The 22,598-nt window shown below is 39.5% G+C and overlaps 2 protein-coding genes and 1 non-coding gene across 3 annotated transcripts; 2 read left to right on the top strand and 1 right to left on the bottom strand.

Annotated features, from left to right (window-relative positions):
* The first annotated feature begins 2,570 nt into the window (after window positions 1–2,570).
* On the top strand, window positions 2,571–6,988 carry card19 (caspase recruitment domain family, member 19). Its single transcript, XM_022200168.2, has 6 exons — window positions 2,571–2,619; window positions 4,104–4,243; window positions 5,055–5,211; window positions 5,337–5,399; window positions 5,645–5,710; window positions 5,837–6,988. Exons 1-6 carry the CDS (start codon window positions 2,613–2,615, stop codon window positions 5,944–5,946), a joined length of 543 nt encoding a protein of 180 aa, XP_022055860.1. The 5' UTR covers window positions 2,571–2,612; the 3' UTR covers window positions 5,947–6,988.
* Window positions 6,865–6,992, top strand: LOC127534266 (U6atac minor spliceosomal RNA). Its single transcript, XR_007942298.1, has one exon. It is a non-coding gene; the product is annotated as a U6atac minor spliceosomal RNA (small nuclear RNA).
* Window positions 6,993–8,163: 1,171 nt separating this feature from the next.
* On the bottom strand, window positions 8,164–19,502 carry ninj1 (ninjurin 1). Its single transcript, XM_022200169.2, has 3 exons — window positions 19,096–19,502; window positions 10,009–10,246; window positions 8,164–9,135 (listed from the first exon to the last, which is right to left on the bottom strand). The coding sequence occupies exons 1-3, from the start codon at window positions 19,150–19,152 to the stop codon at window positions 9,005–9,007; spliced, it is 426 nt and encodes a 141-aa protein (XP_022055861.1). The 5' UTR covers window positions 19,153–19,502; the 3' UTR covers window positions 8,164–9,004.
* Between the last annotated feature and the right edge of the window lie 3,096 nt (window positions 19,503–22,598).

The following is a 22,598-nucleotide window of genomic DNA, read 5'->3' as shown; positions in this document are numbered from 1 at the left end:
GCAGCTTGGTACAAGGTGCACTGTTCTCCACCATAAAAGGATGATGATTTTTATTTATTTCGGTTACAATACAATGATTTCATTTTGTGAGTTCAGGAAAAAAAAAAAATTAATTCTTGAAGGAAACAATAAAACACACTCACACAGTGTCCCAAAAAATGTATACACACTTTAAATAATTGTAAACCAGGTGTTTATTATAATTCTTTTAAGTTTTAACATGTAAAAGAATTTACAAACATTCTATTGTTTTGTGCCCGCCTGTTCTCAAACTGATGTCCGTTCTGGTCCAGACACTGTAGTGGTACCAGGCACTGAAATGAACAAGAAATTAAGGAAAACAAAGGTGGTCTAATCATTTTTTCCAAGAGTAGTTATGAACTTGTCTCACTGCTCAGTTTCTGTCCATCCATAATACACATATTCCACACTTTAAGGTGTTATTTATTAAATTATTACTGAGTTGTGAATCAACTGTGTTTTTGACATGCATTTTTTTTTCTTTAAATGAATTTCAGATTTTACTTCGAATTGTGATGGTAAGAATGTTTTCTTTTTCTAGTCTTGGAACCTTTTTTTTGGATTCCTTGACCCAAAAAAATGTATACTTTGACACCAAATTTGTCATTCTAGCTATCACAGAAACAAAGATATGGGACTGTAAAGTATGGCCAAAATGTGATCTCACTTAGGATAAATTTATTTCTATGGTACTTCCATGCCAAAGGAGACCTTTTGCATCATGACTTGAAGTCAAAAGTCACTTAACCTCCCGACTAATACCTTTTATAAAAAGCAAAACACACACCTTTAAAAATATCAGTGGTGACATATGTAGTTCATCATTTTATGATAATGTAAGTGTCCTTTTTCTGTGTAAATGAAGGATACATGCATACAATATATCAAAAACATTTTTTGAAAACTGGCATGTGCAGGGGCTGCACGTGGCATAGTGGATAGCACTTTTGCTTTGCAGCAAGAAGATCCCTGGTTCGAATCCCGGGGCTGGGATCTTTTCTGCATGGAGTTTGCATGTCCTCCCTGTGCATGCGTGGGTTTTCTCCGGCCACTGTGGTTATGCTGAGTTTAACCCTTTAAGCTTCAGTCAATTCCAGCCGTTTTCAGTACAAAAAATCGCTAATATTCTATTTTTAAATAAAAAAAATTACGAAAAATACGGGGAATATTGGACGCGCATCGGGAGGTGCATTTCCTTGAAAACGACCGATTCGGGGATTTTATACCGACTTCAGGACATGTTTTGGACAAAATAGTTTCCTGGCTTGTGTCATCTGATGTAAAAGGTTGGATTATGGCCGTTTTTTGTGGAATCTTTTTTTTTGTGTGTAATAATAAACCCGGAAATGTGAGTCGCGCTGTGTGCTTTGAAGCCGTGTATAGAGAACGGATGGATGAATATTTGTTTTTGTCGGACAAATGTGTTTTTCTCACCCGCTGTGGTAATCGCATCTGAAAGTGGTTTATACCGGCGGATTCATGAGAATCTAAGCTTTCCATCGGTGTATAGTGTTTGTATAATCGCGTTTGCACCCGTCGGACATTCTTGAAATTCCTATGCAAATTAGTAGGTGTACCGCCGGCGGTACACTGAAGCTTAAAGGGTTGTGATTGTTCGTCTGTATATGTAGCCCTGTGACAGACTGGCGACCTGTCTAGGGTGTCCCCTGCCTTCGCCTGAGTCAGCTGAGATAGGCTCCAGTGACCCTAGTGAGGAGAAAGTGGTGTATAGAGAATGGATGGATGGTGAGTGCAGTAGTGTCATTAGTTCTGGGCATTAAAGCCTAAAGCGCTGAATGTTTCATGAATATCCATTTTACTTACAAAAATAATTAGAAATAAAAGTTCTGGTTATTCACTTGATATTTCATTCATTCGTTATTTTATCGATTTTAAAAGTCTTGTGCTGAAGTCAAATATAGTTTTCCGTCTTGTCAAGTGTTTTATTATGGATTTTTCTTTTTCACAGCCCCAAAGCAAGACATTTGTAGTAATGAATTTTACTGTGGACGTGGATGCTTCTCTATAACTACGTATGGAATCTGACCACTATACCTATTAGATTAAGAAAATATAGCAGATCACCTATTAATGCAGCTTACTGTAGTTGGATAGGCTAAGATTAATTTCAAAGCACATAGTTTGAGAAGCGCTTGCTCTGTCTGTCCTGCATTCACTCACTAGAACAGATTTTGTTGTGAAACACCTTGAAAATGACCACTAGTTCAAATAAAACATTTTTAAAAACCTACTGGATTGGACTGAGCTCTGAATGTGTCAAGACCCCAACACTGCGCCTGTTCATGGCTAAGTGAAATTACTCTGAGATTTCAAATACAACTTAATTCATTTATTTATTTATTACATGTAAATGTAGCCTTTAGTTAGACTAAAACACTCTGCTTTATTAAAAAATAAATTTCATTACATCTGAATAAATCAGAGTTCACAAGGCACAGCTCGAATTTCCTTCTCCTGAAAAGGAAAGTTTTGTTTTTTTCTCCTTTTCTGAAGACGTTGACGTCGCCCATCCCTGCCTGCGTGATGACGTCAGAGGGCGTGTCCACACAGAGGACAGAGGGGACTCTACAATGGGAGGTTTGTGTTTTTCTTTTAACTAAAAATAATGCTTATTTTTAGCACGTATGTAGCCTTCTGTTCTACTTTACAGTTTTCCCGTTGGGCATAAAGCTTTACCGCAGCACCAACGACCTGAAAGTTTGCCTTCGCTTTGCCAAACACAGAGGAACGGCTCCTTCCAAGTCCTGTTGAGGTTTTCTCAAAAGTTTCTTGACAACACGGTTGACAGGAGAAACAGCCGTTATTTTTTAGTTGGCTGTCAACGTGTGTGTTTATGCAACCTTTCCCACCCGTCATGCCCTTATACTCCACTTCTGTTACGAGTTACGAGAAAATACAGGCGACAATGTACGTTCCTGCCAGTGACGCCTCCAGACGTTATTGATGTGGGTGGCCAGGTGCAGGCCACTGAAAGTCTTGGGGTGTTACACAAAAAGACAAGAGTATAACTGAATGTTAGGAATTCTTTGATGGTGTTATAGTATTGACGTTAGCTGAAAATCACATACTGATGTACTTGTTTATATAATTGTAACTTATACGATTACAGGTATAGTTATAGTATTTTGGCTTTTCTGGAGAGCGCTATTAAACATATTGAGGGTAAAAATGTCACTCATATAGGTAAGATCCATTATTTGTCTGTGATTTCAATGCTGGTACTTCTGTTCACATGTGATGATAACTTATCACACTAAGGCAACTGATGGTACAATAAAATGTTTTTATTAGGCTACCTGTTATTTTAGCGATTAAAGACAACATGTTCTAAAATGCACTCATATGCACATGAAGGTCACTGCTGCAAATATGTTGCTGTGAAACAGAAAAATCTCCCAAATACAATCACCTGATATAATGGATAAACATTTTGACTGAAAAAAACAGATCAGATTTCCCAGGAAAATGATCTCAAGCTGTGATGGAGTTCAGGGTTTAGCTAAGTAACAGATTATTTACCTGTAACTGATAAACTGTGACGCTGTGTGTGACTGCTCACCTGTCTGAAGGGCAGAAAAATACAAGGTACCTTTGTCAAGGTTCATATCGCCATGTCAGGGATAGTTTAAAAGTAATCCGTGACATTACTGTTGTGTTGTGCAAAAATTTGCACAGAGGAGAGACTCCTACAACCAGTGAGAAGGTAATCTTCATTAATTAAAGGCACGTGGCGTCTTTTGCATTCTCAGCGATGTTGACTAGCTGCTGCTGTGCATAGGTGTTGAAATCATCTAATGGGGAATTCACTTGCACTTACGTTGAAACTTGGACATCTGAGCTTCATTGAACTTGGTCTATCACATCTGGAGTGACCAGTTAGATTTCAGGTGTGCCTGTGGCTCACCTCACACCCCTTTGAGGCACCACTGGTTCTGTTCTGTATTAGTAACGAGGCTACTGCAAACTGACATCCACTTCCAATAAAATTAGCTAGCCTATTGTTAGACAGTTGCAGATGTACTGAGTTATTTTTTCTCTCCTCTCTCTATTTGCATACACAGACAGTTTCCGTGAGCAGCTGATAGAGGACAGCGCCTTCCTCAGAGCTGACCGGAGACTGGACACAGAGCTGGCGGACAAACTCATCCTTCAGCTCAACCGAATCTACCCTCAGATCCTCACAGACAAGGAGGCTACCAAGGTGAGTCCTCGCCAGTCATTTACTGGTTTTATGACGGGTGCAAGAGAGATCCGTATGTTACACTGTGTGGAAATACTGTTATTTTTAAAAGTTCTGCATTAAAAATGTATTGCAAAGTTTTATTGGAAAATTCTCCTAAGTGTTAAAAGTGAATTTAAAAAAAGACTGCTATCAATGGATTTTTAATCATATATTTATTCTTGTCCTTAATAATATTAGGGATGTATTGCAAGCAGCATCTGATGTCGCCACGGTATGCGTTCTGAAGTTTAATGCATCATTTTTTATGAAGTCATTGAAGTCCGCCATGAAAAATGTCAATCTAAAAATTCTATAATAACAATAGGCATGAAACAAATGCATTAGATCAAGGAAAATTAGATTTTCGAATAAAATTATCCTTTAGAATGAAGTATTAAAGTAAAGCAGTATAAAATTACAACTCTGAAGTCATGTATACATAATTTGAATTTATATTTCAGCAAGCATGTTCATAATTGTACTTAAAATACTTAAGTGGATGTATTTTTTCATGTTTTGCATGTAAAAGTATTTCTTCACAAATATGTAGACAGCTTTTAAGGCCACATGTCAGGTAGCCATGAACAGATGCTGTCGTTCAGAAACTGCATGAAGGAATTTATGTCTTCAGTGGAATAATCACATGACACAAAAACACGAAGGAATGCCAGCACAGATGGCTCAAAGGGTAACAGAGAACCTGTGTGCATGCTTCTACTTCATCAACCATTCTATCTGATTGTAGCTTGTTACGATCCAACCTCTATAGCTGTTGTTAACTCTTTTCCAGTTCAGAAACTTGGACGTCCCTAAAAGTGTTCGGCTGGGTGAACTCCTGACACACCTGCAGGAGAAAGGCGAGGAAGCATGCAGGGAGTTTTACAGAGCTCTTCATTTGCATGTAGAGGAGGTTTATTACAGCTTACCCACACGGCTCCGCCTCAGAGGTTTGTCTCCAGAATGGCTTCCCTATATCCCAAATGTAATAGTTATCTGAATAATACAAAATAAATAATACATGTTTGTATGTGTGTCTCTGTATAATTTACATTTCATTCCATCCTGCCTCTAGATTCCATGGATCCCCTCGCAATTCCTCGTGTCTACAAACAGAGATATGTTCTGAACGACAGAGGTGAGAGGTTAAAAATTTTCTTTCAATGCAATGTAATATAGTGTGTCGATAATACACACAATTTGGATATAGTGATGGAAATAGATAAATCAGGGCATCCAGTGTTCAAACATGAATTATACTTCCTCATGCAAAAAGCAATTATTGGTGTGGTAAAAACTACCCATGCCAAAAGTGTTGCTTAGAAGTGACAACCACAACATTAAATAATTACATTTATATTTTAATGTGCAAACCTTCTCCAGGTCCCCTCTTTTTTCTGGGATGTTTTGGATTTGCAGTCGGAGTGGCTTTGCTCTATTACTACAGTGGTAAACAGTTTTCCAGTGTTTTTTAAACTTCTGTTGACATTGCAATAATATGCTATTGCCGCTATTAATTCCATTTCATGCTGTAAATCCAGCATTATTAAAACGGTGCCTTTTTTTTCCTCGTAGATGCTAAAGTGTCAGGAGGCAGCCGGGCCTTGGGGATGGCCGCTCTCGGGCTGAAAAGAAAAGCTCAGGAGGTTCTTATATGGTACACCGAGGAAAGCTTAATGAAGTAAAGTGTGGCTCCTTCATAACAGGTGCTTCAGCGATACTGCACCTATGAATTGTACCAAAGCACCGCACACTATATCAAGGGTTCAATACTAATTTTGTATGTGTTTGGCACATTGCTACAGTTTCTCTCATGTCTATTTAAATGGGTGAAAGAGATGCCTTAAAACAGTAAGATATAGGAATATTAAGTAATTTATTTTCTCTGCAAGTGTCTACTAAAGTATTATTTTACAAACACAAATTGCACTATTAGTTGTACTGATTGAGACATTCTAAACAACTAAATAACAGGGAGATCAATTTTTGACTGTTGTACGGATCCACAAAAATAGCCTCTAATCAATCAATATCTTTTGGTTTTGTGACTTAAATTTGACTATTTTGTTTCGTTTGTTGGAGTCTTCATGTGTGTTTTTTCCCCCAGTGATGCTTTAGTATGAATTGATTCAGAAGCTGTCGATCTCATCTTAAACATGACCGCCACCTTGCGGCGAAAACAAGTTACATCACCAAGACTATTGTTTTCATAGGAGCTTCTACAGATTCAACTGCTCACATTTAAACAGCAGCAAAAAATAGAAATCTGTTTTTTCTATCGGTCTGTCAGAAGCAACATCGAGCACGTAGACTGAATAAGATTTTTAGACAGATTCACGGTGATATTCGCAATCACGTGATTTCCTCTACCCATGATACTCCGCTCTCCCGGCGCACTGCATTGTGGGTAGACTTGTAAATAAGCAAAATATAGAAACGTCGAAAGAAAAAACGTAAATAACTGTCAGCCCGGTTCAAAGGAAAATAGAACAACTGAGTATCCTTGGAGGTAATACTTGTAAGTAAATGAGAAAATTGCACCATGAGTAAGACCAAGTCGTATAACTCTGCGTATATATTGTGACGCTTTTCCGGCAGTTAATGTGTTGTATGAAAGGAGAGAAGGTTAGCACTCCCCTTGACAAGGATGGAATTGGCCCTTGTGGCCTGCAACACACATACGGTTAAGGCATTGCCACCTACTTCGTGGCATCTCTAACCATGTTTTTAGTTTGTGTAACTTCCCTCAAGGGTGCTTTAGTATTTTGCCTCTGTACATAAGTGAAACCGCATCTTCTGTTTCCACAGTGTAGTTTAATAACGGAACTGTTTTGCCGTGTCTTTGTTTCCGCTTGTTCCGTCAGGCCGGAAATGTTCTTGTTTCCTGTTGGCCTGTGGCAGCATTTTGCCCACCACTGAATACACGGAGGATACTGATTGTCTTTTTTGTGTCCTCCAGTCTCTTACTGAAACAGCTAAACTTATTTTGTGACAGTCAAAACGTGCATTTATATGTTTTTAAGCTTCTGCCTATTATTATTTATCATTTAGTCCTACGGTTGGGATGTTTTTTGCTCTTACCTTGTCTCTTTGGCGACTGTATGTTGACCTAAGTTTGTATGAAATGGCGTTTTGTTCAATATTCGGTGAATAAATAAAAATGGCTTTGAGATAAATCCTGAAATAAATAAATGAGGCAGTAGGAAATCCACTCAAACAAATCAAAGTCACCCTTAAAAAATGTAAAATAAGACAATCATTTAGTGAATACATTGATTTATATATATTTTTGCCTTGTTTATTTTAGGGACTAATTCATAGCCATGTTTATTTATTAATTTCCTAAAAATATTACTTTATATTAGTTCACTTGTTAATTTATAATATTAAATAAAATGCCATTCCATAATGTGAAAATAGCCCCCCCCCCCTTTTTTTTTAAAAAAGGCTTTTATTTGGACTACATAAAATACGCTTGCAGTGAGTGTAACAATAAATTAATTTGCACCAAAATTACAAGCAAATATGTAAAAATTGCTGTTATTTTTCAGGTGGTTTGTGTGCAATTTTATTAAAATGCACAACATAGAAAGGAGTTCTGAACATAACTGTAATGGTGGTGCTCTGTTAAATCCTCAGGATATTAGACACCAATATTAGAGCCATCTGAAAGAAACTTTGCAGCTTGAATGGCTTTGTTTGTGCCTTGGAACTGACAAAAGGTAATACTATTCTACAATGTGTCATTAGTTGACATTTACTCATTGAGGTTCTCTTATTTTGTGTGTACTGTTGTGTCAAAAATACCTTTCATTCAGAAGTGCCATCATTTGTAAGACAGACTTTTGTCTTTGTATAATAAAATAAAATGTAAAAAAAAAGCATGACAACAAAAACAAACACATTTTGTCACTTTTTTAAATTTTAATAAGAAACTTCATGTAAAATACTCGTCAAGGTGTCCAGTACAAGATTATATATATGTATAGAACGTTTTTGGTCTAAAAGTAACTACATACACTATAGATAATTCAATCCACAAGACTTACAGACATTTACTGATAAGTGATCGTTTAAATATTACACATTAGACTCTATAGCACTTTTAAAAAAACAACGGTATGGTCCACTTCATCATTCAATGGAGGTCTAAAACACTGTGAATATTACATTTTCCCCACATATAAAGCTAATATACATAATACCTCGTGCAGCAGTAGGGGAAGATGAATCCTGATGCACTCATTGTCAAGAACTTCATTTGGATTATACTGTGGTGGTTATGCTTTTTTCTTTTGTTCTAAACAAAATGCAGGCACAATAGCATATGTAAAAGCTTCAAAGTAAGAGCCAAAAGTATTTTTTTTTCACAATGTTTTTGGCAGACATACAGTATATTGCTCCTGATGTTAGTTTAATAAGTAAAGGCAATCAGTTATTTGCATCAGTAACCTGAGCATGATAGGAGGTAACCAAGTGGTGCATTTTTAGATGAAATAAGAACTGACCACCATAAGTTGTCCATGGTTGGAGTCAGGGAACAGGTCCAACAGACACACATAACATAACTTTATCCTTGGTTCTCTTCTAGCTTGAGAGGTTGAATTTCAGAAAGGCAAATGCACCCGCATGCCGTCTAGTTTCCTTAACAAATGTCCTTTCCTTCTGCGGAGGGTAGTTTGGTCGTCCGTCTTTGAAAAGTTGATCAGCAGGCACCAAACATAGGAATGATCAGAACTTGTATTAAGACATCTGGACACCAAAGGCTGTGATGAAAACGTTGACTACGACTATGATGAAGACGAAGGCTGTGGTGAAATTCTCCAGGATGTCTAGCTTGTAGTGCATTTTCTCATCATTTAGATTCCACTTCACTGGGAAAAGAGAAACAAAACATTACTGAATTGTCCTTCATCAGTAAGACTGACCTCTCAACACGAGGTGGCAGCACAGAGTTTCCTGTCACATTAGCGGTGAAGTAATCATTACTGAAGGCTGAGATACAAATTAACAGCATCTGACAGCACTGCCCTCAGGTGAATAATTAGCTTATTCCTCCACCAGGATATTTCATGCCTCGTCGCTCTGCAAAACATGTGCGGGTTCATTTTTTTAACCGAGAACAAGTCGTGCAATCTTACTAATGTCAAATTTCCTGTGATGGACTGCATTTTCCCAATAGGGACGAGAGCGCTTTCAAATTGGAAACAGCTGACGGCAGACACCCATTTCTTCCTGCTGTGGCTCTGTAAACTCTGCTTACTATCACAATATTACTCTCTGTTGGGAGAACGCACCAGAGCAGACTTTGTACTGCAAGACATAGGTGTTCCAGTATATTGATTTACAGTTTATAGTAATAACAGTGGTGCTATAAGGAGAAAGGGGGGTGTATATAAATGCTATCAAAGGCTAAAAATCAGCCTCTGAAAACCTGTGACAAATTTGCACATTTTTTGGGAAATCTCTTGCCTGTCTAAACACTGGTGCATAAACTTATGTTAAACAAAGCAGGACTTTGTTCAACACACTGATTTAACACATTATTTTTAGTGAATTAATACCTATTATATATAGTTTTATCAGTTTCCTGTATTAAATGGGGCCTAAGGATAGACGGCATCATATACTGAAAAAATGATAAGCTGGATAATTAGACCTAACTTGACTTTCCAAAAATGTCTTCATGTGAAAAATTCTAACAAGCGAGGAACAAATGGAAATAAGGTCATGGCCTCCAAACTTACAGATAAAGATGAGCATAACTCCCACCAGGATTTGTAGGATGAGAGAGATGCTGATGAGAATAACGAGGGGCACATAGAAGGGGAATGATGATCCCTGCGCTAACACCGCTTTCAGCTGGGAGGCATTGGCCATTAGCAGAGCCACGTCCAGCATGCTTTCTGCCACGCTCTTCTTATTGGCATAACTGTTCATGTTCAGGGGTTTTTCTCTCATCCTCCTGCCTGGCCGCAGTGGGACCTGAACACAAACACAAAGTCTGACATCAGTTTGACACACAGGAAGGCACGCGAAGGCCTCGATGATCAATTTTCCGCTACGTCGGTGCAGGATTTGATATGTTACGGCTCTACTATGGCAGGTTCACTTAACAATAATATATAGAGTCATCAGATGCCAGTTAATGTATTATTATCTTCTGCCTTCATCTAAACAAGCACACTTGAATGGAAGACTTCTCCTTTAGTGTGCAGCTTTACAGTGACACGGTAATACCACCACTTTTCCTGTCCTGAGACTTGTGTTCTAACTGGCGTTTGGTGGAATTTCTTTTTCGTTTATTTTGTGTTTTTCTTTGCTAAATTAAAGAAACACTTCAGAACTCATATATATTTTAAATGTCCAACACAACAGTCAAAATGAATATCTAAATCCACACGAGACAATCAGCTCCTAGCTGGTTTAAAATTCTATTTGCCAAAGTGATTGCAAGAAGTGTCAGATTTAACAGAATATATGTGAAAGTTGTGCAGTTATCCACTTTGTTAGATGTGCAAGTCTTTTCATGTTTTAATCACTTTTTTTTGGTTTTTGGCTGAAACCAATTTTTAGAATAACTAAGCTAATCTCTTTTTGAGAAAATATGTCAGTGTAATGACAAAACTAATCCCAGAATTGTGCAATTCCAATAATTTAGATTTCTGTGGAAAATATTTATGGAAGTGAAAGTGTTTGTTTTACTGAACAGAAAGAACTTTTGCGTAGTTGATCACTGAGCTAGTTTCAGTTCAGTGGCTGGAAAAAGAATGTCATACCACTTCCTTTATTTTGTACAAAGCAGGTCACTCTAATGTCAGAATCACCTCGACTCAAAAACATTTGAAAATATCATTGAAGACACTTGTGTTACAATTAAACAAACACATATGATAGGAGAAGCCACACTCTTGTAACAATAATCTAGTTCACATATTCACTGGTGTAATTTTATTATTATCCAATGGTGTTTCTTAAATAAGACAAAACAGTTCCATTACAACTTAGATGGGCTCACTAATCCAAGCTGTAAGAAGCTTCCTTTTACCCAGAGAGGCAAAAAGAGCTTTTCTCTATTTTACTTCCTGGTGAAATGAGTGTGAGATGAATGGTTAATTGAGAGACACAACACAAACATTACACCACAGAAAAGCAGTGTCATTTCTGAAACCCATACTTCTCTTCATATGATTACAGAATAGAGTTTAGGGTTTCATCTGGGTGGAGTGTAGCTCAGCTGTCCACAAAGTCAACCTTGTGTCCACGTTGGCAACCTTGAGTGCTGAGATTGAACTCTGCGTTCCTCTTTTATGTGGTAGACTGATACACAAGTGTGAAAGCTGTTCCCCGCTAAATCCACTCTCTATAATAACTTCATTTTCAGGTTACTGTGCAGGGGCAGCTGAGATAAAGTTAGAAACAAAAGTAGTAGTTTTACCACAGCTAGTCCAAATTTCAAGTGATCATTTTTGTAACACCAAGAAGCTCCCAGTGTGGAATCCGACTGATACATCCATTGGCCAATTTTTCCGATTTGAAAAGATCCATCCATCCATTATGAATACCACACTTTATCCTCATTAGGGTCCCATGGGGGGCTAGAGTCTATCCCAGCTGACTTTGGGCGAAGGCAGGTTACCAGTCCATTGCAGGGCTACATATAAAGACAAACAATCACACTCACATTCACACCGGCGAGCAATTTAGAGTCATCAATTAACCTCAGCATATTTTTGGACTGTGGGAGAAAGCCGGAGTACCTGGAGAAAACCCACGCATGCACAGGGAGAACATGCAAACTCCATGCAGAAAGATCCCGGGAAAGCCAGGGCACAAACCGGGGATCTTCTAGCAGCAAGGTAAAAATGCTAACCACCACACCACTTTGCAGCCTGGTTTGAAAAGATGCTTTGGGTAATTTAGATATTTTGCCGTCACCTGTCCATCACTTCTTCAGACACACGTGGCACTATCTGCAGCACATGTAGCAGAGTATGAATCACAATTCTACAATTCGATAATTTCATTTAGCAGACGCTTTTCTCCAAAGCAACACACACCTGAGAGTAGACACAACACAAGCAAGGATCTAGTCAGGAGAAAACAACCTGCGTAAGTGCCACAAAGCAAAAAAAAACAAAAACAAAACCGCGTCACAACTGAGCAGAGGAGTGGAGTCAAGTGGTGTCTTCTCAATAAGCTGCTAACTATTTTGCAAAATATATTGCTGGAAAGTTACTAAAAATAATCGCATAATTGTCCGTTTCCAGTTTTACTGGACCAGGGCTTCTATGTGTAGCCCTGTGATAGACTGGCGACTTGTCCAGGGTGTCCCTTGCCTTCACCCTCAGTCAGCTGTGACAGACTCCAGCCCCCCTGTGCCCCGAATGAGGAGCTGTGTAAAGATAATTCTACAATTCTACAATTTCATTTAGCAGACGCTTTTGTCCAAAGCGACGTACAACACAAGCAAGAATTCAGACATAAGGAAAGACCTGTAGTAAGTGCAAAAAGTGCTTCAAGTGTGATTGGTCAAAGGTGTTGCCATCAAGTTGCAGAAGAAATTGCCAACCCCCCCCCCCCCCCCCCCCCCTTTTTTTAATACTTTGTCAGCGCTAAATAAGTGCTGGGGTTTGGACCACCTGACCTATTCTACCCCTAAGGTGGAGTCAGATTAAGTGTCTACGTGTTTTATGAACAATTGAGTCTTCAATTGTCTCTTAAAAGTAGAAAGGGACTCAGCAGAACGCACAGAGTTTGGTAGATTGTTCCACCATTTGGGAACAACAGAGGAAAAGAGTCTGGCTAGAGATATTGAGCCGTGCTGGGCTGGAAGCACCAGGCTTCTCTCACATGCAGAGCGAAGTGGGCGTGAAGGGGAGTAGACCTGGATCAGGGAATCCAGGTAGGCTGGGGCCGTTATTGTAAATGTTTTGTAAGCCAGGAGGAGAGTTTTGAATTTGATTCTGGCTGCAACTGGAAGCCGGTGAAGGGAGATGAACAGGGGAGTGACATGAGCTCTTTTGGGCTGGTTGAAGACCAGACGTGCTGCTGCATTCTGGATCATCTGTAGAGGTTTGACTGTACATGCAGGGAGACCTGCCAGAAGAGAGTTGCAGTAGTCAATGCGTGACATCACAAGAGCCTGAACCAGAAGTTGTGTGGCCTTTTGGGTCAGGAAGGCTCTGATCTTCCTGATGTTGTAGAGGGCATAACGACAAGATCGAGAAACTGAGGCCACGTGAACCTTAAAGGTCAGCTGGTCATCGATCATGACACCCAGGTTTCTGGCTGAGTTTGTGGACACAAGTAGGCTCGAGTGAAGTTGGACACTGATCTGAGGCTGAACAGATGGACAAGCTGGAAAGACCATGAGTTCAGTCTTAGACAGATTCAGCTGTTCCTTCATCCATGTGGAGATATCAGCCAGACATGCTGATATCCAAGCTGAAACTGTTGTGTCGTCAGGTGGAAAAGAGAGGAAAAGCTGAGTGTCGTCAGCATAACAGTGGTAGGAGAAGCCATGGGAGCGGATCACTGCACCAAGTGAGGTGGTGTACAGAGAGAAGAGTAAGGGACCAAGCACTGACCCCCGAGGAACCCCAGTTGATAGGTCGTGTGACCTTGACACCTCCCCTCGCCATGTTACTCTGAAGGATCTGCCTGTGAGGTAGGACTTGAACCACAACAGGACAGAACCTGAGATGCCGAGCTCAGAGAGTGTGGAGAGGAGGATTTGATGGTTCACGGTGTCAAAGGCAGCAGACAAGTCCAGCAGCAGTAGGATAGAGGACTGACCAGCAGCTCTCGCCAGCCGCAGAGATTCTGTGACTGATAGGAGTGCAGTCTCAGTGGAGTGGTCGCACCTGAAGCCTGACTGGAAAGGGTCAAGTTGGTTGTTGTTCCGCAGATGTTCAGAGACTTGGTTAAATACTGAGCGCTCCAGTATTTTTGACAGGAATGGTAGAAGTGAGACTGGCCTGTAGTTTTCAACCTGGGCTGGGTTGAGATGAGGCTTTTTGAGCAGTGGGGTGACGCGGGCTTGTTTAAAAGTAGCAGGAAAAATACCAGTTTCCAGGGAGGAGTTGTGCGTGACTGCAGGTTTGATTGTGGGCAAGATGGTCTGCAGGATGCTAGTGGGTATTGGATCAAGAGGACAAGTTGTAGGTTTTGAGCTCAGAAGAAGCCTGGAGACCTCATCCTCGCTCAGAGGAGCAAAAGAGCAGAGTGAAGGAGCAGTAGTGGGATTGAGCTGACTGGACTGGTCAGGCTCAGAGAACTGGTTGCTGATTGCAGCCACCTTTTCAGTGAAAAAGGAGGCAAACATGTCTGGAGTCAGCTCAGTGGACGGCTGAGCAGCTGGAGGAGAAAGCAAGGAGTTGAACGCCATAAACAGTTTTCTGGAATCAGAAGCCGCACAGATCTTGTTCTGATAAAAAGTTTTCTTTGCGGACTGCAAGCAGGAGGTAAAGGAAGCAAGTTTCTGTTTGTATGAGGACAAGTCAGCGGGTTTTTGGGATTTACGCCACTTTCTTTCTGCTGCCCTGAGTCCAGCTCTTTGTTCTCTCAGAACTTCAGAGAGCCATGGACTTGGTTGTTTTTTCTTAGCCGGTTTGGACACCAGGGGGCAGAGTTTGTCCTAAGAGGATGCCAGAGAGGAACAGAGTGTTTCAGTAGCCTCATTAACAGGAAGGGAGGGGAAGTGTGAGAGGTCAGGCATGACAGAGCTCACCTCCTCAGACAGCTGAGTTGCTGTGAGGGACTTCAGGTTTCTGCGGAAGGAGACCATCTGTGTTGGTGACTGCAATTGCGGAAAGGCAGCCACAAATTTGACCAAGAAATGGTCTGACAGGTGTAGTGGAGTAACTGTCACCTCTGCTGTGGAGCAGTTACGAGTCAGCACCAAGTCAAGGACCTTACCAGCTTTGTGGGTGGGAGGAGACGGAGCCAGTACGAGTGCAAAAGAGGAGATGAGTGCCAAAAAGTCATGAGCCTGAGGTCTGTCAATGTGAATGTTCATGTCTCCCATGACAATCAGTGGTGTGCCATCATCAGGGATGTCAGAGTAACATGTCCATTTCAGAGACAAAGCCATCCAGATTACCCCGTGGTGGGCGGTACACAACCAGAATATATGCTTTGATGGGAGTAGTGACCTTCAAAGCATGATATTGCACCGCCTCCTCGTCCAGTGGAGCGGGGGGTGTGGCTTAGTGTAGCGGACGCAGAGAGTGCAGCTGGTGTAGCTGAGTTTTCTGGGCGGATCCATGTCTCAGTCAGGGCTAGGACCTGAATGTCTGAGAGTTTCATCAGTGAACTGATGAATTCTGTCTTATTAACTGCGGACTGACAGTTCCAAAGACCAAAGGTAACCGAGTGTGGGCTGGGACCACTTTCAGAGAGAGCGGACAGGTTGTGTGGATTGCGTTTGCGGAGGACTACGTGTCTTTTCCGGTTGCCGACAATGACTGGGATGCGTGTGAGACACATTGTGCGTTAGACTGTGACAGATAGACCTTAGCGGTGGCCGGTGTTCGGTGTCCTTGCTCGGTGGACACGCGCAGGTAGACTCGCAGGTCTTAACCCTATGTGGTCTTCGCACTATGTGGGCTGACGCTCAAGCGCAGTCTGTGCCGTTAAGTACCTGACAGAGTCACAGCTGTTTCCAACTTCACTGGAATGCGCCCGGCTAAACCGCCCCTGTTTGGTTTCACTTGGGCAATCAACAGAGGGTGTGACCCACGTCAGCTGCCCTCACCTGTTGTTGCAGAGAGAAACTGAAACTCCAGTGCTAAGCACTCAACGACCCCCAACACAAAAACAAAAATAAAGCAATTCAAGCTTACCTAAGCTGGCTCAACCTTCTTCTGTCAAGATTCAGTGCTTGTTTACTGAAGTTACAGATTTTGCTCTCTTATAAGCTAGGCTTATAGTGAATCAAGGCTCATAATGGGCCTTTGAGGGGTCACGACTCACAACAGTGAGCTTTGAGGTGCCTTTTTCATGGTAGTTCTGATAGTATGATAAACCAAGATAGTTATTATGCTTGAGACTTCAGCTAACATAATCGGCTAAACCAATGAATTTCTATTTTTAGTTTCATCATTTTGATGCTGGGAATTTTCCTTTGGTGCCAAAATTTCTTCTATAAAGGAAACCTCCTGTGCATACACACTGAACAAAAGTATAAACACAGCATGAAAATAGTCTCCTTTTCTGAATTATTCATAAAAGTTTTTGAGCTGTTGAACTGGTAACAAAATCTCAACTATTGCGTTAATCCACACCCTGTTCAGAGAAAGAGAGAGACCAGTGCACAGAAACCCCTTTGACCAGTGACAGGACATCTTAAAATGCCATCTTCATTAAAATGACATGATGTCACAGATGTCAGGACAAAGACAAGAACAGACTGTGGTGAAAGCCAAATGCTGGCGTGTCAGCTAAGGCTTTAGCTCGACGCTTTAATGTCCACAACTCCATTATTCATCTTTTAAGAAATCGTTTAAGACAGCACGCAGTCTGCCTCCTGATTCTCTGGATGAACATGTGTATGAATGTGACATTACAGGATCTTGTCCCCCAAAATGTCCAACAACTTTTCCAAGTCCTTCAAGAAGAGCAGGATAACATTCCACCAGCCAGCACTGACAACTTCATTGACTCTACATGTTGGAAATGTGAGACTAATTATTACTGACTTGTGAGTTCTGGTTTATAACTCCACTGTTCATGTGGCCATTATCCCTCACAATGTAATGTGTCTATTGTGTAGTAGAGATGCTGAGTGTTGGAACAATTATAAAACATTTATTCACCTATGTTAAAAATAACGGATGGAATTTAACAAAGCATCATGTGCTGCATTCATAATTTTGTTCAGTAGATAAAGAATATTGGCCAATATTCTGATATGACAACTTTCATTCTCTAAAACCAGTATCAACAGTATCAGGTGGGTTCTAATAACAAGCTGGCCTGCAACTCATTATTAATTATATTAGCATTTATTCCTGTAATTGTATCGTGTACAAGTACCCATCACAACTTGAGAGCTCAGTACATCGTCTTCGTAGTGTTTGTTTAATCCAACAATCTAAATGACAATAATGCTTCATTTAAGAGCACATTAGAGACGAGGTAAAAGCATAATAAATGTACTAAATTATCTAAACAGCTGTTAATAGTTAATAGTAGATATATTTTGTTGAAGTTCAGTTCATCAAATAACACAAACGACAGTCAACCACAGCTGACCAGTTTCTCTGTATGGTGTTTTAATTCATCACGTTGACAGCAGTTTTCTGTGAGTAACTGTGTGGTTACTCGTTCCTCTCCTATGCAGAAGTTAACCTGCAGGTACTTCCCAGTGACATAAGTTGTGACCACTTCTCACTGAAAGTTTTCATAAATGTGCAGCAGTTGTGTTTAAATACAACACACGGCAAAATGGGACAGCTAAGCTTTGCAATAAGTATTTTTTCAAGAGATACATAAAATAACCTAAAGCTAATGCTTCAAAGTTACTTAAAAGGAATTTCATGATAACAGTGGTAATTGAAATGACATATTGTTCTGACATTAAAATGTTAAGCTTTTAAAAATCTAAATAAATACCAAATTCCTCTCTTGATTACAGTTTATTTTGTAATGGGATGTAATTATGTGTCAAAAATGATTAAGAATCATTCTGTAGTATTTTTGCCCTTTTTAAAATAGGGGAAAAATTGTTGGCATCCCATTTTGATAGTTCTGTATTTTTAAAATGAGACATTTTGACTAATAAAGAAGAATACCATGAAGTAATGTAAGAAAAAAAAATCACATTTCTAAGTCAAATCAATCTAATTTCCCTTAAATATTTTATCAGAAAGCTTGCTGGAACTAAGCTATGAGGAGCTAGTATAACCATGTTTTAGCTGACCTAAGACTTACCGGTAAAAGCTCTAACTAGCCATTTGTAGCTACTTTACTTGTTCTTCTAACTTGTATTTATTGATTTAAATAAATAAATATTTTGAAATGAGTGACTCAGTTGACCAGTGTAGTGGCCATGGCCAAAGCTCTGTTTGATTTATTTATGTATTTATTTTTTAACTTTTCAGTACTTTAATTGTGCTGCTGTATTTGATTACATTATAATATTGGAATTACTCATCTTCTACAATTTCTTATTTTTTTCCTTTTTAACATCTGTATACAGTACAGCATAGTAGAATTGTATTTTAAGCACTGGAGAGATTCTGTATTTTTTTCCAGAGTTAAAACAATTCAGAAAATGTCCCATTTTGCCACTTCTCGCTATGAAATGTAATTGTTTACAGTACAAGTTGATGTTATCACTAGCTATAAATACCTGTGTATTTTTCAGAAACCCCCTCACCACACAGATGATATTTAAAGAGTTTTTTTCTACAAAGTAGTATCGTTTCAACAAACCCATTGGGCCACATCCTATCCCAGATATGAGTCACCACCTGATCCTCCACAGAGCGATGGTTGTGCTCTGAGCCCACATTGTCTCCTGTATCTGCTGTCACTGAGTGTAAACTGAGCAGACAGCAGCAGGAAAACCCCTCAAACGTGACTAACTTTGTAAACTAGCAGTGAAATCTGAGCCACATTTAACCAAAGCCCTGCTGCTACCCGGTTACATCAGATAAATGGTACTTTTTCAGCTGCCTTGGCAAACATCTAACATCATGAAAATGAGAGAGATGATGAATAAACATTTCCACTGTAACCGGAAAGTACCGCCGCTCGGTTGACCCACAGCTGGGTGTCAGTGGCGGCTGGCTGGACCCGGAGCTGTTCCTTTGTAGCCGCCGTCTTACCTCAGCGTCGCCGTTTCTGTCAGCACGGCCGTTCATTTCTAAGTCTTCTGTCGCCATGTTCCTTTGGTTAGAGTGTCCAGAAGAGGCTGTAGCTCCGCTGAAGGATGCCAGAGAATGGCTGGAGTGAGGCACAGAGTGTTCATATAAGGCTGAGGAAGAGGGGTAACCAGCTCCAGACGACCGCCCTCCAACATGGGGGCGGCTGTCTGTCCTCTGAGAGCCGGGGCTCGGAGGGGAAGTGTGGGCAGGGCTGGCTGCTCACTCTGAGACCACTACCGATACTTTTTCAGACGTTCTTACACTACATTTTAACCACAACACTCACATAATGTCAACAGTAACGGTCGTGCAGCGGTTTTATTTGGACTATAGTCACAGAAATGCCTACTCATTAACACACTGTTCAACTAGTTAGACTTTACTGACACCCAGCGTCTAAATGCGGTATTACAAGCTGGTTATTCTGTAGTTTGAACATAATATGTACACAACAAGCATGCTTAAGTAAACAAATTTAGAGCATGATTGAATCATAACAGACTACAGATTTACAATTATAAAACTTAGTAAATTTTATTTTAGCTCATTTATTCCAGTAATTTCGGTAATGCATTGTAGCTACTTACATCTTATTGCTCTGTTGTTGTTTTTTTTGGAATACACTTGTTATCTTAAGTGATTGCTTTTTTTTCTGAGCAATATCTGGCACAAAAATTTCATTGGTATTAATAAAGTCTTGTCTTGTCATATATGGTATGGTGTGGTGTGGTATGGTATGGTAAGTTATCATATCGTATTGTATGGTATGGTACGGCATATTAGTGTATCGCATCATATCATACCATATCCTATGGTAAGGTATGTATTTTATCTTATCGTATTGTGTTGTATCTTATCGTATCTTATCTCGTATCTTATCGTATCATACCGTATCGTACCAGGCAAAGAAGCCCTATAGTTCCCAACCTCACAATTCACTTTCATCAATACTTTTTTTTTTACTTACACAATCCTATCCTATCATATCGTATCGTATCGGATGTATCTTATCATATCTTATTGTATCATATCCTGTTTTATCATATGGTATCTTATCTTCTCGTATTGTATTGTACTGTATCTTATTGTATCGTACCAGGAGAAGAAGCCCTATTCTCAACCTCACAAGCATAGCTTTTTTTTTTTAGCTTAACATAAAGAGTATTCAAGAATTCTGAAGAATCTAACAGAGAGCATTAAATTCATTTTTGTCCCTCTCAAGTACTAATCTTACATTATCATGTATTACCAAAAAAGGTGTTCTTATTTTTTGTTCAAACTAATGGAAGAGTGTCCATGTGTCTCTCGTGTTAACAGTAAAGAAAGGTTTGTATAATTATATTCTTTAAAAACAAGCAGTCTTATTTTGTACTGTCAGAGTTTTACATTACTGTACCTCAAAACCACTCATTTTGAGTTACTCATGATTAAATGATTTCAATACCATTTAAAAATCGGTAAAGTCCCTATCATCCAAGAAAAGACTGGACTGAGAAGTGTCTATATCTAATTGTCAGGAGAGGAATGATGGTCGGGGGCTTTTCATCACGTTTTACCCTCCATCCTATAATATCACAAGGAGGATAGGTCATAGGAACACCAGAAAAATAGCGCAAAGAAAGTTACTAACAAACTCAGCATTGTTTCACTCATACTGCCTTTTGTGAATGCTTTATTAATTTATTCTTACAGTGTGATCCAGTGACAGCAGGTCACGCTCTCTGGCTGGTTTGGCATCGGCCCAAAATCAACACTGACTTGTGGAGAGTGGCGTCAGACAGTTTTGATAGGGAAGGCCCAAAGCTTAGACCATTACTTCCACTGGGGTGGCACAACGTCTGATTAACTGATAGCTGAGTAATTTTTGGTGAGGTCATTCACTCTTATCATTTGTTTGTTGAACATGAGAAGCCATGTAGAGTTTAATACACTTTATCAGAAAATTGTTCATAATGATTATTGAGAATTGCAATCTAAATGACATAAGATAAGTATACAAATGATACTTATGCCCACAGCGTCCTTGTTCTGCTCAGACACCCACCTGACTGAGACACCACATCCTGTTCATCCACTTTCAATTTCTTTCTTTTGGTTGCAGGTTCTGAGTCAGTATTGTAATGTCCTGTTTTTGTACAGCTTGTTTTCAGATATCTTCAAAGTAGGTTTCATCCCTAAAGTCTTTTAGAGTCTTTACAAAAGCTTTAACTAAATTCACAACTAAACCTAAATCTTACACACTTTAACTAATGAGAGCATATACAAACAGACTCCTTATTTACATATAATAGGACATGCATTCTTATACTGTCTGTACAGCATTAAATGACAATAATACAAAATCAGTGTAAACATTTTCTGGTTGATCGTAACTACTTGGTTAAATGTTATTGAGTAGCAACAATGACTGCTTTAGCTCTGCAAAATTATATTTTAGAAAAATAGTAGTTAATGGATTTGACTTTAGTTCTGTTAGTACATGTTTAGCCCTCTAACAGGCTTCACACTCATGTGGGGCCAGACTTTAATCTGTACTGGCTGTTTTTTTTTTCTACAACTAAGCATATTGCACTTTATGCAAAGATGACAAAGCAAGAAGCAGCCAGTTGGTTTTTCTACTGAAAAGTCTTGTGGGCATCTGTTAAACAGCCGGTGAACAGGATGCCAAGACATCACTTTCATCGACACATTCATACTTTCACACAAGCCCTCGAAGACCAGACCCCACCCACCAACTGGTTCCCATTATTTCTAGTGTTTCCCTGGTGATCAGGGCCAATTTGCCTCATAAAGCTGACCTCATAAAATTTAAATCTGTTCAGATGTTCGTGGGAAAAAAGAATAAACTGATGTCTTACTTTAACGCAATTTGCTACAATAACTCCATATTTAAGGCGACATGTGGGTCAAAGCTGTGTATGACAGACAACTACGCTGCAAAGATGAAATAGATTTCATATTTTTTTCTTTATTATGTCAATTGTGCTGAGAGGAAATGTTTTCATTAGTATTAGGAAACATCATTTTAACATGGCAAACTACGTTCTCTGTTATGCATCACTAGAAAGTCATTATAAAGTGGCTTTAGGACAAAGGGTCTAAACTCTTTTAGGGCCTGATCGTGTATTTCTTGTCAGGTTTCTGGGTTTTACTTATCTTTAGTGATGACATAATTATAATACACTGTAATCGTAAAAGAAATGGTCCAATGACAGGTAGTCACAGCTGCCAAACAAAAAATGTAAAATGAAAGCAAAATATCCTATTTCAAATGAAGTAGAGAAACATAGTTATGTATACATTTTCTTAAATTATTACATCTTCATTAAACTGATAGACCTAAAAGTTCTGCAGGGAGACTTGGGACAGATTTGGGCTCATGTATTATGATCAGACAGACTGAAATAACTATTAATGCATGCTTAGGATTCTTCAGTAAAATACATATTTTGAAAGTTAAATAA

Source organism: Acanthochromis polyacanthus, chromosome 5 (assembly GCF_021347895.1).
Source record: "Acanthochromis polyacanthus isolate Apoly-LR-REF ecotype Palm Island chromosome 5, KAUST_Apoly_ChrSc, whole genome shotgun sequence".
Classification (NCBI taxonomy): domain Eukaryota; kingdom Metazoa; phylum Chordata; class Actinopteri; family Pomacentridae; genus Acanthochromis; species Acanthochromis polyacanthus.
This window is presented reverse-complemented; position numbering and strand designations above follow the sequence as displayed.

Coding starts and splice junctions, on each gene's coding strand:
- ninj1 (XM_022200169.2), bottom strand. CDS start 19,152: ATGGCGACAGAAGACTTAGAAATGAACGGCCGTGCTGACAGAAACGGC. Junction 10,247..19,095: donor ACAGAAACGGCGACGCTGAG/GTAAGACGGCGG, acceptor GTTTGTGTTCAG/GTCCCACTGCGGCCAGGCAG. Junction 9,136..10,008: donor AGTTATGCTCATCTTTATCT/GTAAGTTTGGAG, acceptor CTCTTTTCCCAG/TGAAGTGGAATCTAAATGAT.
- card19 (XM_022200168.2), top strand. Junction 4,244..5,054: donor CAGACAAGGAGGCTACCAAG/GTGAGTCCTCGC, acceptor ACTCTTTTCCAG/TTCAGAAACTTGGACGTCCC. Junction 5,212..5,336: donor CACACGGCTCCGCCTCAGAG/GTTTGTCTCCAG, acceptor TCCTGCCTCTAG/ATTCCATGGATCCCCTCGCA.